The sequence below is a fragment of the Sorex araneus genome, chromosome 4 (genome assembly GCF_027595985.1).
Source record: "Sorex araneus isolate mSorAra2 chromosome 4, mSorAra2.pri, whole genome shotgun sequence".
NCBI lineage: Eukaryota > Metazoa > Chordata > Mammalia > Eulipotyphla > Soricidae > Sorex > Sorex araneus.
This window is the reverse complement of record NC_073305.1, coordinates 8341060-8358090: the sequence shown is the minus strand read 5'-3', so window position 1 is coordinate 8358090 and position 17031 is coordinate 8341060. Positions and strand designations below refer to the sequence as shown.

Below are 17031 nucleotides of genomic sequence, written 5' to 3'. Positions count from 1 at the left end.
CTATCTCAGAGGCCTGCGCCCGAGGGAGGGGCTTCCTGCACTCTCTGACTCCCCTGGGAACAGGGAGGACCCCGGGCCCTGGGGTGTGAACGTTTCCTGAGCTGACTGGGGCACCCGCAGGGACCTCGATCCTCTTGGCACTTTTTTTTTCCCTTTTGTTTTTTAGGTCATTCCCGGCGATGCTCAGGGCTAACTCCTGGCTCTGCCCACGTTTCAGAACGAGGCGGCAGCGGTGGCCAAGGGCATGCGGGGAAGGAGGACAGTCCCTGTGCGGTTCCCTGTCATAGCAAGTTGCTTTCTCTCTCCAAATGGCTCCAAGCCACGGGAACGGGAGTCTGTGTGCAGGGGTGTGGTTAGACAGGGCCCTGCGGCCAGAGTGACCGGTGGGAAGCGCACAGCCTCCACGCCGGCCGCTTCCCCAGCAGATCTGTCGGACAGATGCTCATAGCCCTGATTCTGGGCGAGGCGCTATGCGTTGACTTCATTCTAATTCCAATAAGCTAGAAAGTAGGGATCTCGTCAAATAGCCTAGGGTCCCCCCCCCATGTGACACCTATCAGGGCCAGGGAGCACCCTGCTTGTTGTGGGACCCCAACTCGGCCCTGATCAGCTCCAGCAACAACTTTGCCCTCTCGGACCCTCTTCTCCCTGCTCACACAACTCCAGAAATGCCAACGAGCGCCCCCTGCCCTCCTCCTCCTCCCCCGCCCCCCCACCCAATTGCTTTGCAGACACTCGGGACAATTTGGGACCATCCTAGGGGCTGGATAGGAGCGTGTGTGGCTGTCAGACCAGAGCCTGGAACATCTGTCTGGAGGACAGGCCTGGCCTTGGCCTGGAGAAACGCACAGTCAGACTCCGTGCCTGCTCGTTTGTGGAATATAAAGCAACAGAATGGGAGACTAACACCCCAGATTATTAAAGATAAGTACTGGGAGGATTGCTCCACAGCTTAGAAGCCGGCCTCACACACTGGGGGAAAAGGCAGTTCAGTTAGAGAAGGGACCACCAAAGTAAAGGGTGCTACGAGGATCCGCTCGGGATGGGAGATGCACCCTGAAAGCAGACTATGGACCGAGCGTGATGGCCATTCAATACCTCTACTGCAAACCGCAACCACCCAAAAGGAGAGAGAGAGCGAAAGGGAATGCCCTGCCACAGAGGCGGGGTGGGGGGGGGGAACGGGGTGGGGCGGTGGGAGGGATGTGGGGACCATCGGTGGTGGAAAATGGGCACTGGTGGAGGGATGGGCACTCGACCATTGTAAGACTGAAATGCAAGCACGAAAGTCTGTAAGTCTGTAACTCTACCTCGCGGCGATTCACCAATAAAAAAGAAAAAAAAACCCAAAAGAACCCAAAAAAACCCCAAAAAACTCCGTGCCTGGCCTCCCATGTCCTGGCCGTTGGGGCAGAGCAGTGAGGGCTTCCAGAGTGTTCTGAATGAACAGAGCTTCCCCCGGCCGCCACGTTCCAGCTGGAACCCGTGCAGGCGTCTCTGCAGCAAATGCTTGGGGTCGTGGGGGAGGGGGGGGCCGGGGGCGGGCGAGTGTCCCGGGGATCGTGGGCCCAGCCGAGGGCTGCACTTGGCTTGGGCTGCCGGCCCGGCCGGGGGAGCTCAGCGGGGTGGCTGGGGGGGGGGGGCTGTGGCGCCGGGCTGCAGCGGGCCGGGGCTGGAGGCCGTTTTATGACTCTCGCCACCAGCCAGCCAGCATGAGAGCCCAAAGCCCCACCGGGAAACGATTCTCCGGGAAGCCACATGCGGCGGGGCCCCTGCTATCCACGGGACTTGGAGGGGCTGGCCCCGACCCACAGCCGGAGCACTTGGAGGGGCCGGACACCCGGCTGTAGTCCTAGCCCTAGGCTCTCGAGCTCTGAGATCTCCGGGAAGCAGCAGGGCTGCGACCCTCAGTGTTCTAGGCGAGGACAGAGCAAAGGCTGGACGGTCCGGCTGGCAGGAGGGCGGGAGGTGAAGCCTGTGTGATCGCGGCGTGGCCAGGGAGATTCCGGTGACTCTCTCTCTGGCCGCCCGCGTTGGGTGGACTCGGGCCGCTTCCCCACCCTGGACGGCCAATGCCACGGGCGGGCGAAGGAGGAAGTGAGGCCGCCAGCCTGGTTGGCGATCAGCTGCCGTTTGTTCTGTTCTCACCCGGGCGCCTGTGCCAGGCTCTCTGAGCGCCCCCTTCTAGTCTCACACGGCCCCTCGTTCCCGACTCCTCCTGTCTCTCCCACTCAGTGCTCCGCACTCCTCTCGCAACCGCGTCTCTCGTCTCTCCACGCACCTGCTCCTGCAGTCTTCCCCTCCGCTCTTCCCCCTCTGTCCCTGGGCTGGTCTCTCCGCGCTCCGTCGCTCTATCTTGCTGCCCTGCTCTCTCTCCAGTCTCTCCCCAACTGCCTGCATTGGGGGTGGATGCCACACCCCGTCCGGTAGCAAAATCAACATATCCAAAGCCCTTCCTGATCCCCGATCAGGCTCAAGGGCGGAAACACCACCTAGGGGTGTTTCTCCTCTCCTTCGTCCAATAACTTAAGTAACATCCTAATTAACTTCTTAATTCTACTTCTTAATATTAGTTATTCTGTACGGACACAGTAAGAGACACATTGAGCTTTAGGGTGGCTCTCCTGGGGACATCTTGCCACAGACTCAGACTACAGTGCTCAGGCCAGACGAATCTTTCCTAACTCTAGCAGGGTTACTTTTTGGATCATGACAGAACTTGTCCATGACCATGCTCTTAACTTATAGTTAAGTATCATGGCGCTTTAGCCAGGCCCATTTCAATGCCAGGGTAGCTCACTGCTTGCCCTGGGGCATCCAGTCCCTTGTTGGGACCCTGCTTTTTGGGTGCTAGGGAGTAAGGGCAACTGAAGCTTAAGCCGAGAGAACAGATGCCCAGGGGGGAATATCATTCAGAGTCAATTAACTCCCGAGTTACAAAAGCGTAACATTAACTGTCTTCCTGTGTCCATACAAAAATGGCATTGCTCTGAATTAACTATGGAAAGGACTTAAGGAGAAGAGAAAAGCAATATTTACAAGTTAACAGAGCACAAGAAAGAGGTTACAAATAAACACAGAGGAGTGGGAGCACTGTGATGGGAGTAACCCAATAAACCTAAGCTCCCTGTGGCAAGGCAGAAAGGACAAACCAATGTTATTCTACAGAAGCTCTCTGAGAAAAGGGACCAAGTGGGCCTTTTGCGGTCATTTTTATTTATTTATTTTTGGGTCACACCCAGCAATGCTCAGAGGTAAGTTCTGGCTCTGCTCTCAGGAATCACTCCTGGTAGTGCCGGGGTGGGGGTGGGGTGGGGGGAGTCAAACTTGGGTCAGCTGCATGCAAGGCAGACGCCCTCCCCACTGCACCCTCTCTCCAGGCCTAATCTGCAGTTGTTCTTTCTAGGCTTCTCCTCGGCTCGGCTCAGAGGGAGAGGAAGTCTCTCCTTCTCCGTGAGCTTGGTCTGAGAGCTGGTGGAAAGTCGACTGCTGAGGCCTCCCAGGACCCAACGGAACGGCATTGGCAGTTTTGGGGTGATGTGCAGTCACAGCCATCTCCCTGCTGCACCCCCAGTTTCCTCAGCTAATACTTAGCTGGGTCAGGGCAGCTACTTTCTTTGTTTTTTTTTGGGGGGGGCAGGGTCACACACCTGGCAATGCGCAGGGGTTCCTCCTGGCTCTGCAGACAGGAATTGCCCCTGGCAGTGCTCAGGGGATCATATGGGATGCTGGGAATGAACCCTGGTCGGTTGTGCGCAAGGCAAACGCCCTACCCGCTGTGCTATCGCTCTAGCCCCATGGCCGCTATGTTCATGAAAAAACCAAATCCAATCTTCGAAGCTCCCTTTAGATCTTCCGAGATCTTAATCTCTGTGCTCCCTGACTCCTCGTTCTCCCGTGGTGGGGCTCACCCCTCCCTCCCTTCCTTCCTTCCTTCCTTCCTTCCTTCCTTCCTTCCTTCCTTCCTTCCTTCCTTCCTTCCTTCCTTCCTTCCTTCCTTCTCTTTCTTTCTTTCTTCTTTCTTTCTTTCTTTCTTTCTTTCTTTCTTTCTTTCTTTCTTTCTTTCTTTCTTTCTTTCTTTCTTTCTTTCTTTCTTTCTTTCTTTCTTTCTTTCTTTCTTTCTTTCTTTCTTTCTTGTGTTTTCCGGCCAGATGGAAGTTCTGCTGACTTCAAGGCTAGCTCAGAAGGGGGCTGGGGTGGCGGCCCAAAGTGCTTCCTTCGTTCATCAGTTCAGATCAGACCGTGTCCATCGGGTTCAGATCAGACTTCTGTTTCCTGCATCCAGCCTTCTGCTTTACATGCTGTTTTCCCTTTCTGGAAAACCCAGAACAGGGGGCAACCATGCAGTGCGGAATAATACCGAGCCCCGACGTGGGTTCCTGCTCTCACCGCCTCCAGGTCCTACCAGAACCCAGGCTGGGGGGCTGCAGAGGATTCAGTTTTTCTCTGCCCCCCCCCAAGTCAGCGTCTATGAGCTGAATGAATCACATTCCTAGGGGCTGACCGCACATGGGGCCCAGTTGATTCATTTTTATCTGGGGGGCCACACCCAGCTGTGTTCAGGGCTTACTCCTGGCTCTGCGCTCAGCAATTACTTTGGGTGGGACTCAGGGGACTGTCTGGGATGCTGGGGATGGAACTCAGCGGATGGTGTGCCAGGCAAGCGCCCTCCCCGCTGTCCTACGGCTCTGGCCTGGCTGATCTGCTGTTCTCTGCTTCCCGCGGGACCCTTTCATCTACAGAAGCACATTTTGACCTCAGGAGGATTTGCCTCCACTGATATGGAAGTCAGCTGATGGTAACTCATAAATATACAAACACATGTGTATGTTAGGAAGCCTGAAATGAAAAATAGGATTTCCCTTCTCATCTCATCACAGCCACACAGGAAAAGATTTTAATGGCTAATGGCTGACGGCTACCTTGAGATTCATTTGGGTCCCAAGGACCTGGTGAGATCTGGCTAGTGAAGACAAGATTAAGTGACTGTCTTATGGAGCCTGGGCTTTTAAACGGTACCTTTTTTTGGTTTTGTTTTTGGGTCACACCCAGCGATGCTCAGGGGATACTCCTGGCTCTGCACTCAGGAATTACTCCTGGCGTTGCTCGGGGGACCCTATGGGATGCTGGGATTCGAACCCGGGTCGGCTGCGTACAAGGCAAACGCCCTACCCGCTGTGCTATTGCTTCAGCCCCTAAATGGTACCATTTTAAGTTTGCACTGTGCCAAGTCAGTATCTGCACCAATAAGTCAAATCAAGCTTTCTTGACCAAAGATGCAAAGGCCTAACGAATCTCTGGTTTTCATGATGAGCTCAGGGCGTTTTTCTCCTACATGAACTCATACTTTGGATTTACAGGCTCAGATAAATCATTGCGGGCAGCTTCAAAATCCCCAGCACCATCATAATTGTTACTTGTTTATGCCTTTCCTCTTTGGGCACCAAGCATTTTGGGGTGGTCTATTTCAAATGTCCCCCTTAGTGGGGCTACAAAGTGATAAGGCCGGACAGCATTACAACAAAAGACTTAAAAATAGCTCTCTGCCCAGCAGGCGCACCTCTGCAGAGTTAGAATGACAAAAGGACCCAAAATTCCAACAGAGATTCGCTCCGAAGAACTGTTCACTAGAGCAAAATTGAGGACACATTTCCAATACATTTCTATGTTTTTGTCCACATGTCTCATTGTGGCTTTACCTGGCATGCTCAGGGCTTACTCCCCACTCTGCACTGAGGAACCACTCCTGGCGGGGTTCGAGGGACCACATGGGGTGCCAAGGCTAGAGACAATGCAAGGCAAGCCCTACCCACTATACTCACCGGCCCTCTTCTTTGTTCAACTAATCACAGATCTTTGCTGCTCAGGGGTTAGTTTGGTTCAGAAGCTGATTGGCCCTATATACGAAAACACGTTGGCTAATATGTTTCACTAAACCCCGAAAGGAGTTATGTTTTGGACGAGCTGTAACTTGATCCTGGCTTGGGAGCTGCAGCGTCAGCCTCGGTGTGACGGTCCTAACCTCACTGGCATGCAGACCAGGAAGGATGCCGTGTCCGGATCACAGGACACTGCCCAGCGCTGATGGTAGCCTCACTGGCCAGCACTTGTGGACCCAGCAGTTGGTCCTGACTTCACATTCCTGACGCCTCTTCCACAGGACAGCCACTAGGTACCAGGCATTTGATTTCAAAGGGCACTGCTGTCGGGTCACCGCCCACTCCAGGGCAGATGGACAGAGGGTCGCCTGGGGTCTTGGGAAAACTCATCTTTTACTCACGCATTTTGTAGCGAGATGGCAGTCAACAAGCTGGAGAGGCCAATACAAGGAGACTTGAATAGGAAACCTGGCTTTGCGGGCTGGACGGTGGGGGGGGGGGGGCGGCGGGTAACCAGCTGGTGCACTTACAAGACTTACAAGAAAGGCCAGGACTTGCTAACCAATTTCCCTGCTTGCTTCATCAGATGGTTCTTAAGCCCAGCTCACTCCCTCAGCCAGGGACTCTGGGAAGCCAGCAGCCAGGGGGGGCTCTAGCGAGGGGGGACAGTCACTGGAGTGATATTCCCTGGGTCTTGGGAAAGCAAGTCTAAGGACTAAAGTTTCTAAAACCATGGGGTGCCGCCCGCCCCACTCCGGAGGCCCACTCAACTCTATGTGGGGGTCACGAAGAAGCACTTGCCAACGGAAGAAGCGTTCAGTACATGCAATGACTAAAATTAATTCAAAATCAAGTGCATAAGGAATCCACAGATGCATAAGGAACCTTCTGCCTGCCTCCGCCTTGCTGCATTCCTAGGGTCAAGAGGGTGGCGGGTCAAAAGGGCTAAGAAGTCCGGCCGGTGTGGAGTCAGCCTCATCTTATGCAAAGTTAGACCGTATCTGGCGGTGCTCAGGGCTTACTCTTGGTTCTGTGCTCAGGGATCATTATTCGGGGGACTCAGGGGATGAGACCTGGATTGCCTCCATGCCAGGGAAACTCTATACCCACGGTGCTGTCGCTCTGGCCCAAGACACATCATTACTTAAATCAGATGATTTCCATTCTGGCAGGAAAATGGGCAAAGGCAAAGGAGAGAGAGAGAGAGACAGAGAGAGAGACAGAGAGAGAGGGAGAGAGAGATGAGAGAGAGACAGAGAGAGACAGAGAGAGAGGGAGAGAGAGAGACGAGAGAGAGAGAAACAGAGAGAGGGAGAGAGAGACGAGAGAGAGAGAGAGAGAGAGAGAGAGAGAGAGAGAGAGAGAGAGAGAGAGAGAGAGAAGAGGGCACCTGTGTCCAACTGACCGGGAAAACTATTGTGGGGGTGAACTGCAACCGAGACCCCACAAATGCAGGAGGGATGAACATTGCTCTGGGGGCCCCCACGTGGAGGGGGGCCCGGGACGGTGGCATTTTTCTGTACAACACGCGCAGGGAGCACAGCACACAGGGAGCACGGACTGATACGATGCTCCCGGCCCTCCCCCCAGCCCGGCCCTTCCCCGGAAGGATCAGAACCCGGTGCTCACCTCCGCTGAGAATAATGACGGCAATGAAGATCGCCAGGTCGCTGTCGTCTAATTCCAGTGCGTTGAACTTCACAGCGAACTCGAACTTGGGCTCCATAAAGTCCCCAAAGGGTTTCCTCAGGCTCTTCAGAAACTCCCGGGTCATGAAGCCTTGGCCCTCGGAGATGAGCACCCCGTCTTTATTCATCAGGGAGGCCAGCATGGTGTAAATGATCTCGTGGACCCCGTATTTGAGGAGAGTCACTTGGTCGTTGAGGTCGAGGCTCACGAAGCCGGGGATGCTCTTGGCGTACTCGGTGATCTCCTGCACGGCCTCCACCGAGCGGAACTGGCAGCCCTGGAAGATGCGGATGGCCACCTCCTTGCTCTGCTCCTGCAGCGGGGTGATGTGCTTGAACTTGATCTTGTCCTCCCCCATCATCAGCGAGTTCATGTCGTAGATGACGAACGGCTGCAGGCGAGAAGCAGAGAGGGGGGGCGGGGGAGGGAGGCAGCTGAGGAGATGGCGCAGTCTCGGCATGGGGCACGAGCTCGGCTCCCCGACACTCCCCAGGTCAAGGGCAAAATGAGGAAACGCTTCTCCCTCCCCCACCCCCAGTCCCCTTAGGCCTCCTCTTTGTCCTCCGGCACAGAACATCCTATTTGAAGGGGGAAGTGCTCCCAAAACAGTGTTCGGGATGCACCTAGCCATGCGCAGAGGTTCCTCTTGGCTCTGCACTCAGGAATCACTCCTGGTGGTGCTCAGGGGGGACCCTAAGGGATGCCGGGGGATCAGACTTGAGTCAGCTGTGTACAAGGCAAACGCCCTCCCTGCTGTACTATTGCCCCAACCCCAGTGACCGAAATCTTTCTCCAAATTTGGTTCTCTTCATTCTATTTATGCTGCGACGCTTTGCATCTGACAGGCTGATAGTTCCATTTTCTGTTGTTTAGAGCCTTATTGAGGCTTTGCAGAAATGACACAAACCCTCTTGCTTGCCCTGGCTTTCTGTGGGATATGTTTTTAACCTTCTTTCAATAAAATGCAATTTCAGCAACCCCAGCTTGAAAGGACCCACTTGAACAGAAAGATGCTTTGCAGTTTTAGATCGGATCTACCCAGATCTGAAACGAAACACAGAGTGCATGTACAATATACTGCAGTATTAAAAAAAATCAGCCTGAAAGCAGATTAGGAAAAGGGAGCCAAGAAAATGTCCATTTCTTTTTTAATACTCTGGAAGCAAGCCGTTGCAGAAAGAGCAGCTGGAGAAGGCCTGTGTTGTGTGTGTGCCAAAAGTAAATAAAAAAGGGCTTTGAGCCTGTCTTTCAAAATATCGGGCCTTCGGGGTCAAATATCAATAGGAGATGCGCAACCTTCTCTGGGGGTTGCAGCCCCCTACTCAGGCTGCCATGTAACGCTCTCTCCTCCTTCCCTTGCACAGAACTAACCAGAGATTTGCGTAACGTGAAATCCCCCAGGCGACCGACAAAAGACAGCATCTAACATAGGATGGATGTTCCGAATCATATAAGGAGAGCCGTTCCCCCCCCCCCAGTCCTACTCAAAGACGCGGGTACCTGGAACCCCTGATTCCCGGGGTGAGGGCACCTGGGGGTTCAGCGTGGGGATCTGTGGTTAAGCGTGTGCCTTTCATGTATTTTTCTTAATTGAGGGACCCAGATTCAAGAGAAAGGTTCCCTCTCTTCTCTTGAGGACTGGCCAGTTGCATTTCTCAGAAGCAGGGTGTATGTATGTTTGTGTATGTGCGTGTGTGAGCCTTTGTCTGGGATGCATGTATGTATGGAGGTGTGTATCCGTGGGAGGGGATGTATGTGGGCATATATGAGTGGCGCTGGCCATTGAAAGTCACTGCTCGGGGCTGGAGAGATAGCACAGCAGGTAGGGCGTTTGCCTTGCACGCGGCCGACCCAGGTTCAAATCCCAGCAACCCATATGGTCCCCTGAGCACGGCCAGGGGTAATTCCTGAGTGCAGAGCCAGGAGTAACCCCTGTGCATCACCAGGTGTGACCCAAAAAGCAAAAAAAAGAGAAAGTCACTGCTCTAATTCAAAATCAGAAGCAAAGAGCTCTTCTTGGGTTTTCAGAAATATATATATATATATATATATATATATATATATATATATATTTCTATTTCAAGATTGATGGTACGGGGGCTGGAGTGATAGCACAGTGGGTAGGGCGTTTGTTTGCCTTGCACTCGGCCGACCCGGGTTTACTTCCCAGCATCCCATATGGTCCCCCGAGCACCACCAGGAGTCATTATTGAGTGCATGAGCCAGGAATGACTCCTGTGCATCGCTGGGTGTGATCCAAAAAGGAAAAAAAAAAGGTTGATAGTATGAATGGAAGAGGATGAAAGGGAAGAGGTGCTAGCTGATCTCCCTGATTAGAATCTGCTGAGTTTCCCTCACGTGTTAGACGGGCGTCCTGAGGTGTTGCATTGAGAAAGCCCAGCGTGGGTCCTCCTGGCCCCTTAGAGCACTGTCACTCCTGTGGGGAAACACTGGGAGTCTTTCTTGAGAATCTGATGGCACGGCCTGGACAAAGGCCCAAGCACTGACCACGTGCACATCGCCCCCTCCTCCCTCCCCTGGGCCCGAGCCCCCTGTCCTGCCCAGCTGCTGGCCTCTCGGTCCAGAATGCATGCACGGAATCCTCCCACCTCCACGGAAGCAATTTATCTGGAACTCTGCCCTGATAAATCACCCTGTGACTCTTCCCCTCCACTTCCCCTGTCCCCTCCTAGAAAGCCCAGGTTCCTGTTTTTGCACCGCTGTGAGAGCTGAACAGAGGGCACCAAATCCTGCTCTCTCGATGTGACAACAATGTGACTTGGACCCCTTGGCAATCAATGTTGGTCAGGATTTCCTGGCAGTAAACACTCAAGGACAGAGCTCGGAGTCAGCAGCTCCACCATCATGCCAAACCGTTCCGGTTATTTTTTTTCTCTTTTGGGGTGTGTGTTGTTTGTTAATCCTTTCAGCCTTCTGAAAAAGTGGCAATGGGCAGAGAACTCTGAGGATGGACAAGGATGGACAAGGGTTTTTCTGGTTTTTTAACTCCTACCCCCTGGTGCTGTTTTCATGACATTTTTTATTGAAAAGGACCACGTGGAGCTATCACGGGGCAAGAGATCACCAGACAACATCCATCCACTTCCTGCTGTCCACTGACCAGGGACTGGACTGCAAACAGCAGCTCTGCACGCTTCACTGTGGGCGCTCAGGAGAGACCTGAGACCCGCCTGGCGCATGGACACATCCCTTCAAACCATGAAGTTTCCAACTTAATACTGACCCTCCCAAACTCTTCCACTCAAATATTCTTCATACCCTTGTTTCTGTCTTTGTGACAAAGTGAAGCCTTTCAAGTTCGATAAACTTACGTCATAGGAGAACCTAGAATATCTCCACGGTTTGTCTGAATCATTCAACCCTCTACTCAGATGCTACCAGTGTCTTTCTCTTCCATCACCCCATCGAGCATTTCCTCTTCAGTGGGAAGAAAAGCTTTTTTACCTCTAGGACACTGGCAGGATTGGATATAGGTTTTGTGGGTCCCAAAAACATACATAGTTATTGGGGGTATTCACTAAGAATAATAATCTGAGTCACAAGAGAAACTTGCTTATGTGCTTCCTGGAGCGTCGGAGAGGCCTCTGTAAGTCAGGACCCCGAGATGTTAGCTGCAGGGGGAACCCGCCTCTGGGTCTGACCACGCTTGTATTTTTCATATACTGGACACGAAAAAGGCAGGAGTAGCATGAAGGAAACCTTCACTTGAACACAATGTCTAACCAGAAAAGCTAAAGCAGTTTTTGTAAAGAGAAACTGATTTTCTGGGAAGGGTTATGCCAAGTGTAATCGAGTGTGATAATATTTTGACTTTTCAAGATGACAGCACATGCCCAAACCAGGATGGATTTTGGGTTACTGTCTTATGCAGAGAAATAAATTGAGTTACAGATCTATTGGATGCCTCCTGGGCTTAATTGCCTTCATGATGGAAACAAGGTAGAGTCCTAACAGTCTCTGATTGGAGAAAGACCATTTGTGTCTTAGTCACCCCCAATCTCATCATTCTAAAACGAGTTGGAAGAGGGATGCACTGAATTAATGCTCCTTTGGACTAATAATAAAGGCTCTGGAGCGATAGCACAGCAGGTAGGGCATTTGCCTTGCACGTGGCCGACCCGGTTTCAATTCCTCCGTCCCTCTCGGAGAGCCTGGCAAGCTACCGAGAGTATCCCGCCTGCACGACAGAGCCTGGCAAGCTACCCATGGCGTATTTGATATGCCAAAAACAGTAACAACCAGTCTCACAATGGAGACGTTACTGGTGCCCGCTCGAGTAAATCCATGAACAACGGGACAACAGCGCTACAGTGCTACGGTGCTGGGACTGATAAAGTGCAGAGGCAGATGAGGAAGAGCTCGACACCTAAAGCCAGCACCGACTAGTCTGGTGGTTGCTCCGATTTGGGAGACTGTAGTTCTGTGGGTGACTCCTCCAGTCTCACCATCTCCTGGTAGCCTCGCTGGTTGAACCCCGTTCTCCTGGGGCTCGTCTGCTGGTCTTTCTTTTCTGGACAGATCAGAGCAAAGGCTCGGGGAAGAAAATGGAATATCCTGGTCCTGTCTTTTCCCTTTGATTTCCTTCTTCCTCTTTGGCCATCTGGTCAACCCCGCTGCTTCCGACCCAACCGGTTCTCCACACTGGTAAGCGGAGGGCCAGTGCTCACTCAGCGGGTGGGCAAGACTGGGGGGCTCAGACAAGCCCTTTCTGCTTTCTTCTGCTCTGCTCTCTGCTTGTGGGGAGAACCAGGGGATTTATAGAGCCACAAGTGTCTTAAAAAAAAAATTGACACTATCCTCTTCTAAATATGAAGAAATGGAAGCCAAGAGACTTTCTGAAGTCAAATAGCTGTTGGCGCCAACCCTGAGCAGGCCCACATCTCCTGGGGTTCTGCTGAGTTTCTTCCTCCAGGGCTTCCTCCCCTTCTCCTTCCCCTTCCCCTTCCCCTTTCCCTTCCCCTTCCCGTTCCCCATCCCCTTCCCCCTTCCCTTCCCTTCCCTTCCCCCTTCCCTTCCCTTCCCTTCCCTTCCCTTCCCTTCCCTTCCCTTCCCTTCCCTTCCCTTCCCTTCCCTTCCCTTCCCTTCCCTTCCCTTCCCTTCCCTTCCCTTCCTATCCCCTCCCGTCCTGTCTCCTTCCATGCTCCCTCCCTCCCTCCCTCCCTCCCTCCCTCCCTCCCTCCCTCCCTCCCTCCCTCCCTCCCTCCCTCCCTCCCTCTCCGTCTCCGTCTCCGTCTCTGTCTCTGTCTCTGTCTCTCTCCCTCCCTCTCCCTCCAAACTGCCTCTTCTAGGGAGGAAGGAGGCTTTGCAAGGAGCATCCTCAGTTGCTGGGATTTTCGGAGCTCCCAGTTCCTGGCGGTGTGTGTGTGTGTGTGTGTGTGTGTGTGTGTGTGTGTGTGTGTGTGTGTGTGTGAAGAAGGTGCCGATGGCGACTGTGTGTCACTCAGCTTTCCTGAGTGGTTTGAAGATTGAAGGTAAATAAACGTGTAATAGGAAGACTTGTACCCGCGTGAACAAACTAGCACACACCCACGGCTCTGAGAAGACCAGTCACCGCCAGGCCACGCACCAGGAGGCAGCCAGCCTGTCTGATGCCGGGACGAGACAGCCTGTGCCCGCTCAACAGTGCGGGGTGTATCTCCCCCACGGACGGTCCAAGGGCACAGAATCGCCTCGGACCTCAAACACCGGCTTCTTTACGCCGAGGCTCCTGAACCCTTTTCTCCCGAGTCTGTCTGCTGGCTTCTGGGCAGGGGCCTCCCTGCTCTCACAGCTCTCCCACACGCCGAGGGGAGAGAGGCCACGAGCAGAGGCGTGAGAGCACAGAAGCCTCCCAGTGGCCCCCGTGAGGGGCCGTCTAAGGGTCCGGAAGGGAAAAGCCGAAGGTGCGGCCCTGTTCCTGCCAGTTTCCACTGCACTGCGCTGCCCCCTGCTCCTCACGGCCTTTCCGGAAACGTTTCTCAGGGCCCTGTCGGGTGGGTGGTGACGCTGCGGGACCCAGAGTCCAAAAGACTCCAAACAAGCCCGTGTCCCTCTCGCTCCAGAGGGCACGGCCAAGGCCCTCCAGCTCCCGGACGCCGGGTGACGAGCTGGCAGGCAGACACCTGCTCTTTGGGGGAGTGTTTCATGGCAAACTGGGTATGGGGCTGCAAACTACCCACTATTCACTTTCACCAACAATCCCGGGATCCTGTGGCCTGGGGCTGCCCGGGGTGGGCTCCAGGGCCAATGGGGAAGAGTCACCCACTGTCACTCACCCCCCAAACCCAGTTGGTTTCCAAAGCGCTGCTGGAAAAAGGTGCTCGAACCCCCAGGTGTTCAAACTCTGCAGGAGAAGCGCTTCAAGAAAGGGCTAGAAAATTCCAGGCCTCAAGGGACTGGGGACTGGTGCTCCTTCCCATCTCCCCGCCCCTACGGGGCCCTGGCTGTCACACTCACAAACTGCTGCTGAGTGACATTTAACTGCATTAACGGCCAGAATCTGGAGACTCACAAATGAATCTCAGAACTGAGCAGCTTGCTGCAGAGATTTCTCCAGACCTTAATTTTTTAAAATTTCAGAATTCCCGGAGTGTGCAGCCGCAAAAGTGGCCGCGCCACATTTCATGCTCTTCATAACAAGCAATACAAAATAGCATCTGCCTGTATGGCAGGCTGGACTGGTGATGGGAAAATTTGAAATAGTGGTGGTGGGAAGGTGTAACGGTGGTGGGATTGGTGTTGAAATATTGAATGCAATCAGTTATTGTGAACCACTTTATAAAGCACTGTAGCACTGTAGCCCCGTTGTTCATCGATTTGCTCGAGTGGGTACCAGTAACGTCTCCATTGTGAGGCTTGCTACTGCTTTTGGCATATCGAATGTGCCACGGGGAGCTTGCCAGATTCTGCCATGCTGGCAGGATACTCTCGGTAGCTTGCTGGGCTCTCTGAGAGGGATGGAGGAATCGAACCCAGGTCGGCCACGTGCAAGGCACGTGGTGCTATCGCTCCAGTCCTTTATTACTTTATAAACTTTATAACTTTATAAAACTTTTTAACTTTATAAAAATAAAATTAACAAAAAGGGCTCAAGAGGGGACCAGGCCTTGGGAGGGAGATGGCGGGAGAGTCACGCCATCCCCCCTGGTGGGGGGCTGCCGCAGCCCTGGAGACTGAGCCGTCTCCCAGGGAGCCCAGAGCCCAGTCATCATCATCCTCACCCTGCATCTGACCCTGAGCCTGAAATTCCCCATCGCCACCCTCCGGGGCCAGGCAGGGACCAGCGGGAGCATCGCGGATCCTCCCAGGTCTGAGCAGAGAAAGTGGGCGCGGGTATTTGCTCTCTCTGTTCCTTGACTTCTGGGTGGAAGCAGCCAAGGGGGAAACGGGGACCCGGGAGAGGAGGAGGAGGGAGGTGACGGGCCTGGGAGTGGAGACCATAGCTGGGCCTGGGCGCAGAGGTCACGGGGCAGAAATGGGGCGGGAAGCCTCGTGCAGAGACTCTTGGATAAGTCTATTTGGCTCCCGGTGTTGGAACCTTCTATGACTGACACCCAACCACGAACAACCCGGTAACTGTGTATCTTATAACTGTAACTGTGTATCATAACTGTGTATAGGTCTCTTCGGCTCTGGTGTTGGAACCTTCTATGACTGACACCCAAACAACCTGGTAACTGTGTATCTTGTAACTGTGTAACTGTGTATCATAACTGTGTATAAGTCTCTTCGGTGTCGGAACTTTTTATAACTGACACCCAGCCATGAGCGACCTCGTAACTGTGTCTCCACTGTGATTCAATTAAAAAATAAGTGAGCCAAAACACTAAATAAACAAAGTTCTCTTCCCATCCCATAGGTTCTGGGTAACAGACCACACACCCCCACAGCCCACGGCCTCACTCCACCCATGACGTTGGTCCCAGGAGGCTGTGTGACAGGGCCCGACGCACTGCGGTCACAGCCCTCGAGGCTCTCTTCACCCCCACTCCCGGCAGGGTACAAGCCTCAGCAGAACTTTCCCTATCGAGGCGAATCTCAACTTTCATAAGCCCGGGCCAAGAGATAAGCAAACACCCCAGAGATAGATGCTATCAAATGAATAACACGGCCACGCAGATAAAGAATCAATCTCTCTCGGCTCATTGGAAATCACATTTGGGATAACCCTCCTCTCCACCCCCCCCCCCCCAAGGTTTTCTTTCCACTGGTGCTTAATTTGATTTTGTAAGATAAGGCACAAAGAGAAAGCCAAACAGTTCTATTTCAGTTTTGTGTAATCAGGGAGTGGATGATTTCAATTTAGCTCAGTCTCTCTCTTCCCTTTCAAACAGACCCGGAAAAAGAGATGATTCTATCTTTCCCCGGAACATGAATGATTTCCAGGTCGGGGTGAAACTAGTAAAACTAGTGGGCCGGGAAAGGCCTTCTGTCTCAAGTCTGGGCTTTCAAAGGGCACACGCAACAGTTCTTAATTCAATTAAGCAAAACAAATCTTGTGTCTTTTATAGGCAAAGCCCACAGTTATTAGTTACTACAGGAAAGGCAAACATTTGGTCCGAGGAGCCTCTCATTTAAGCATTTACAGCCCTTCTCCTTAAAATAGTTTAATACCTGTTCAGCCCCTAAAGAGCCTGCAATTATCCTATTTTTAACTCCAAGCTTCAGAGCCAAAGGGTCAACGGGGGCGAGAGGTTTGAGAGTGATTTACAGAGCGGCAAGAGGGGAGTGTTCACTTACATGCCAGACTCCAGATTTCTGGTCCAGCCCTTCTCTCTCTCTCTGTCTCTCTGTCTCTCTGTCTCTCTGTCTCTCTGTCTCTCTCTCTCTCTCTCTCTCTCTCTCAGCACTGCTGAATGGACGGGAGTCCCAGCACGCTGATACCGAGCAGGCGAGGAGGTGGTTCCTGGAGGCGAAACTGCCCTGAGCAAGAGCACGGAGTGGACAGCACCTTAGGGTGCTCCTGTTCCAGTCTGCCTCTCCAAGGCCCCGCAGGGACCACCCCTCCCCGCCCCCACAGCCGCCTGACATGCTCACCTGGTCACCCCTGCATTTCCCTCCCCTTTAGCAAACAGGGAATTTTCTGGAGGAAATGAAGCTCGGCGGAGACTTCTCGGCGGAGACTTCTCGGCGAGCCCCGATGTCTCCTCTCTCGTCGCCGAGAGCCGGCCCAGCCCTGCAGGGTCAGGCAGTGGCTCCCGGGCTGGGAGAGCCCAGAGATGAGGCCACAGGGGAGGAAGGTCCTGACGCCCCTGTCCTGGGGTGGGGGTTGTGAGGGCAGGACAGGGCTTGGGAGAACATGCCAGACCTCGGAGGCTTTGCTAACGGGCCCCCTCGCTCGGACCCGGGCCTGCGGGCTGGGAGGTGGCGGGTCCTAAACGGGGCACCTCAGGCCACGGGTGAGCACTCTCATGTTTTCTGCTGGCCCCCCAAGAGGTGCTCAGGAGGTCCTGGGGCCCCGGTG

General features: G+C 53.6%; 1 protein-coding gene across 2 annotated transcripts in view; it reads right to left on the bottom strand.

The window, feature by feature from the left end:
- The window catches only part of PPARG (peroxisome proliferator activated receptor gamma), a 142867-nt gene that overhangs the window by 9486 nt on the left and 116350 nt on the right, over window positions 1-17031 (bottom strand). For both annotated transcript variants that reach the window (XM_055136134.1, XM_055136135.1), the window contains exon 7: window positions 7509-7959. In XM_055136134.1, coding sequence (XP_054992109.1) covers window positions 7509-7959 — 451 coding nt within the window. The remainder of the gene's footprint in view (window positions 1-7508; window positions 7960-17031) is intronic.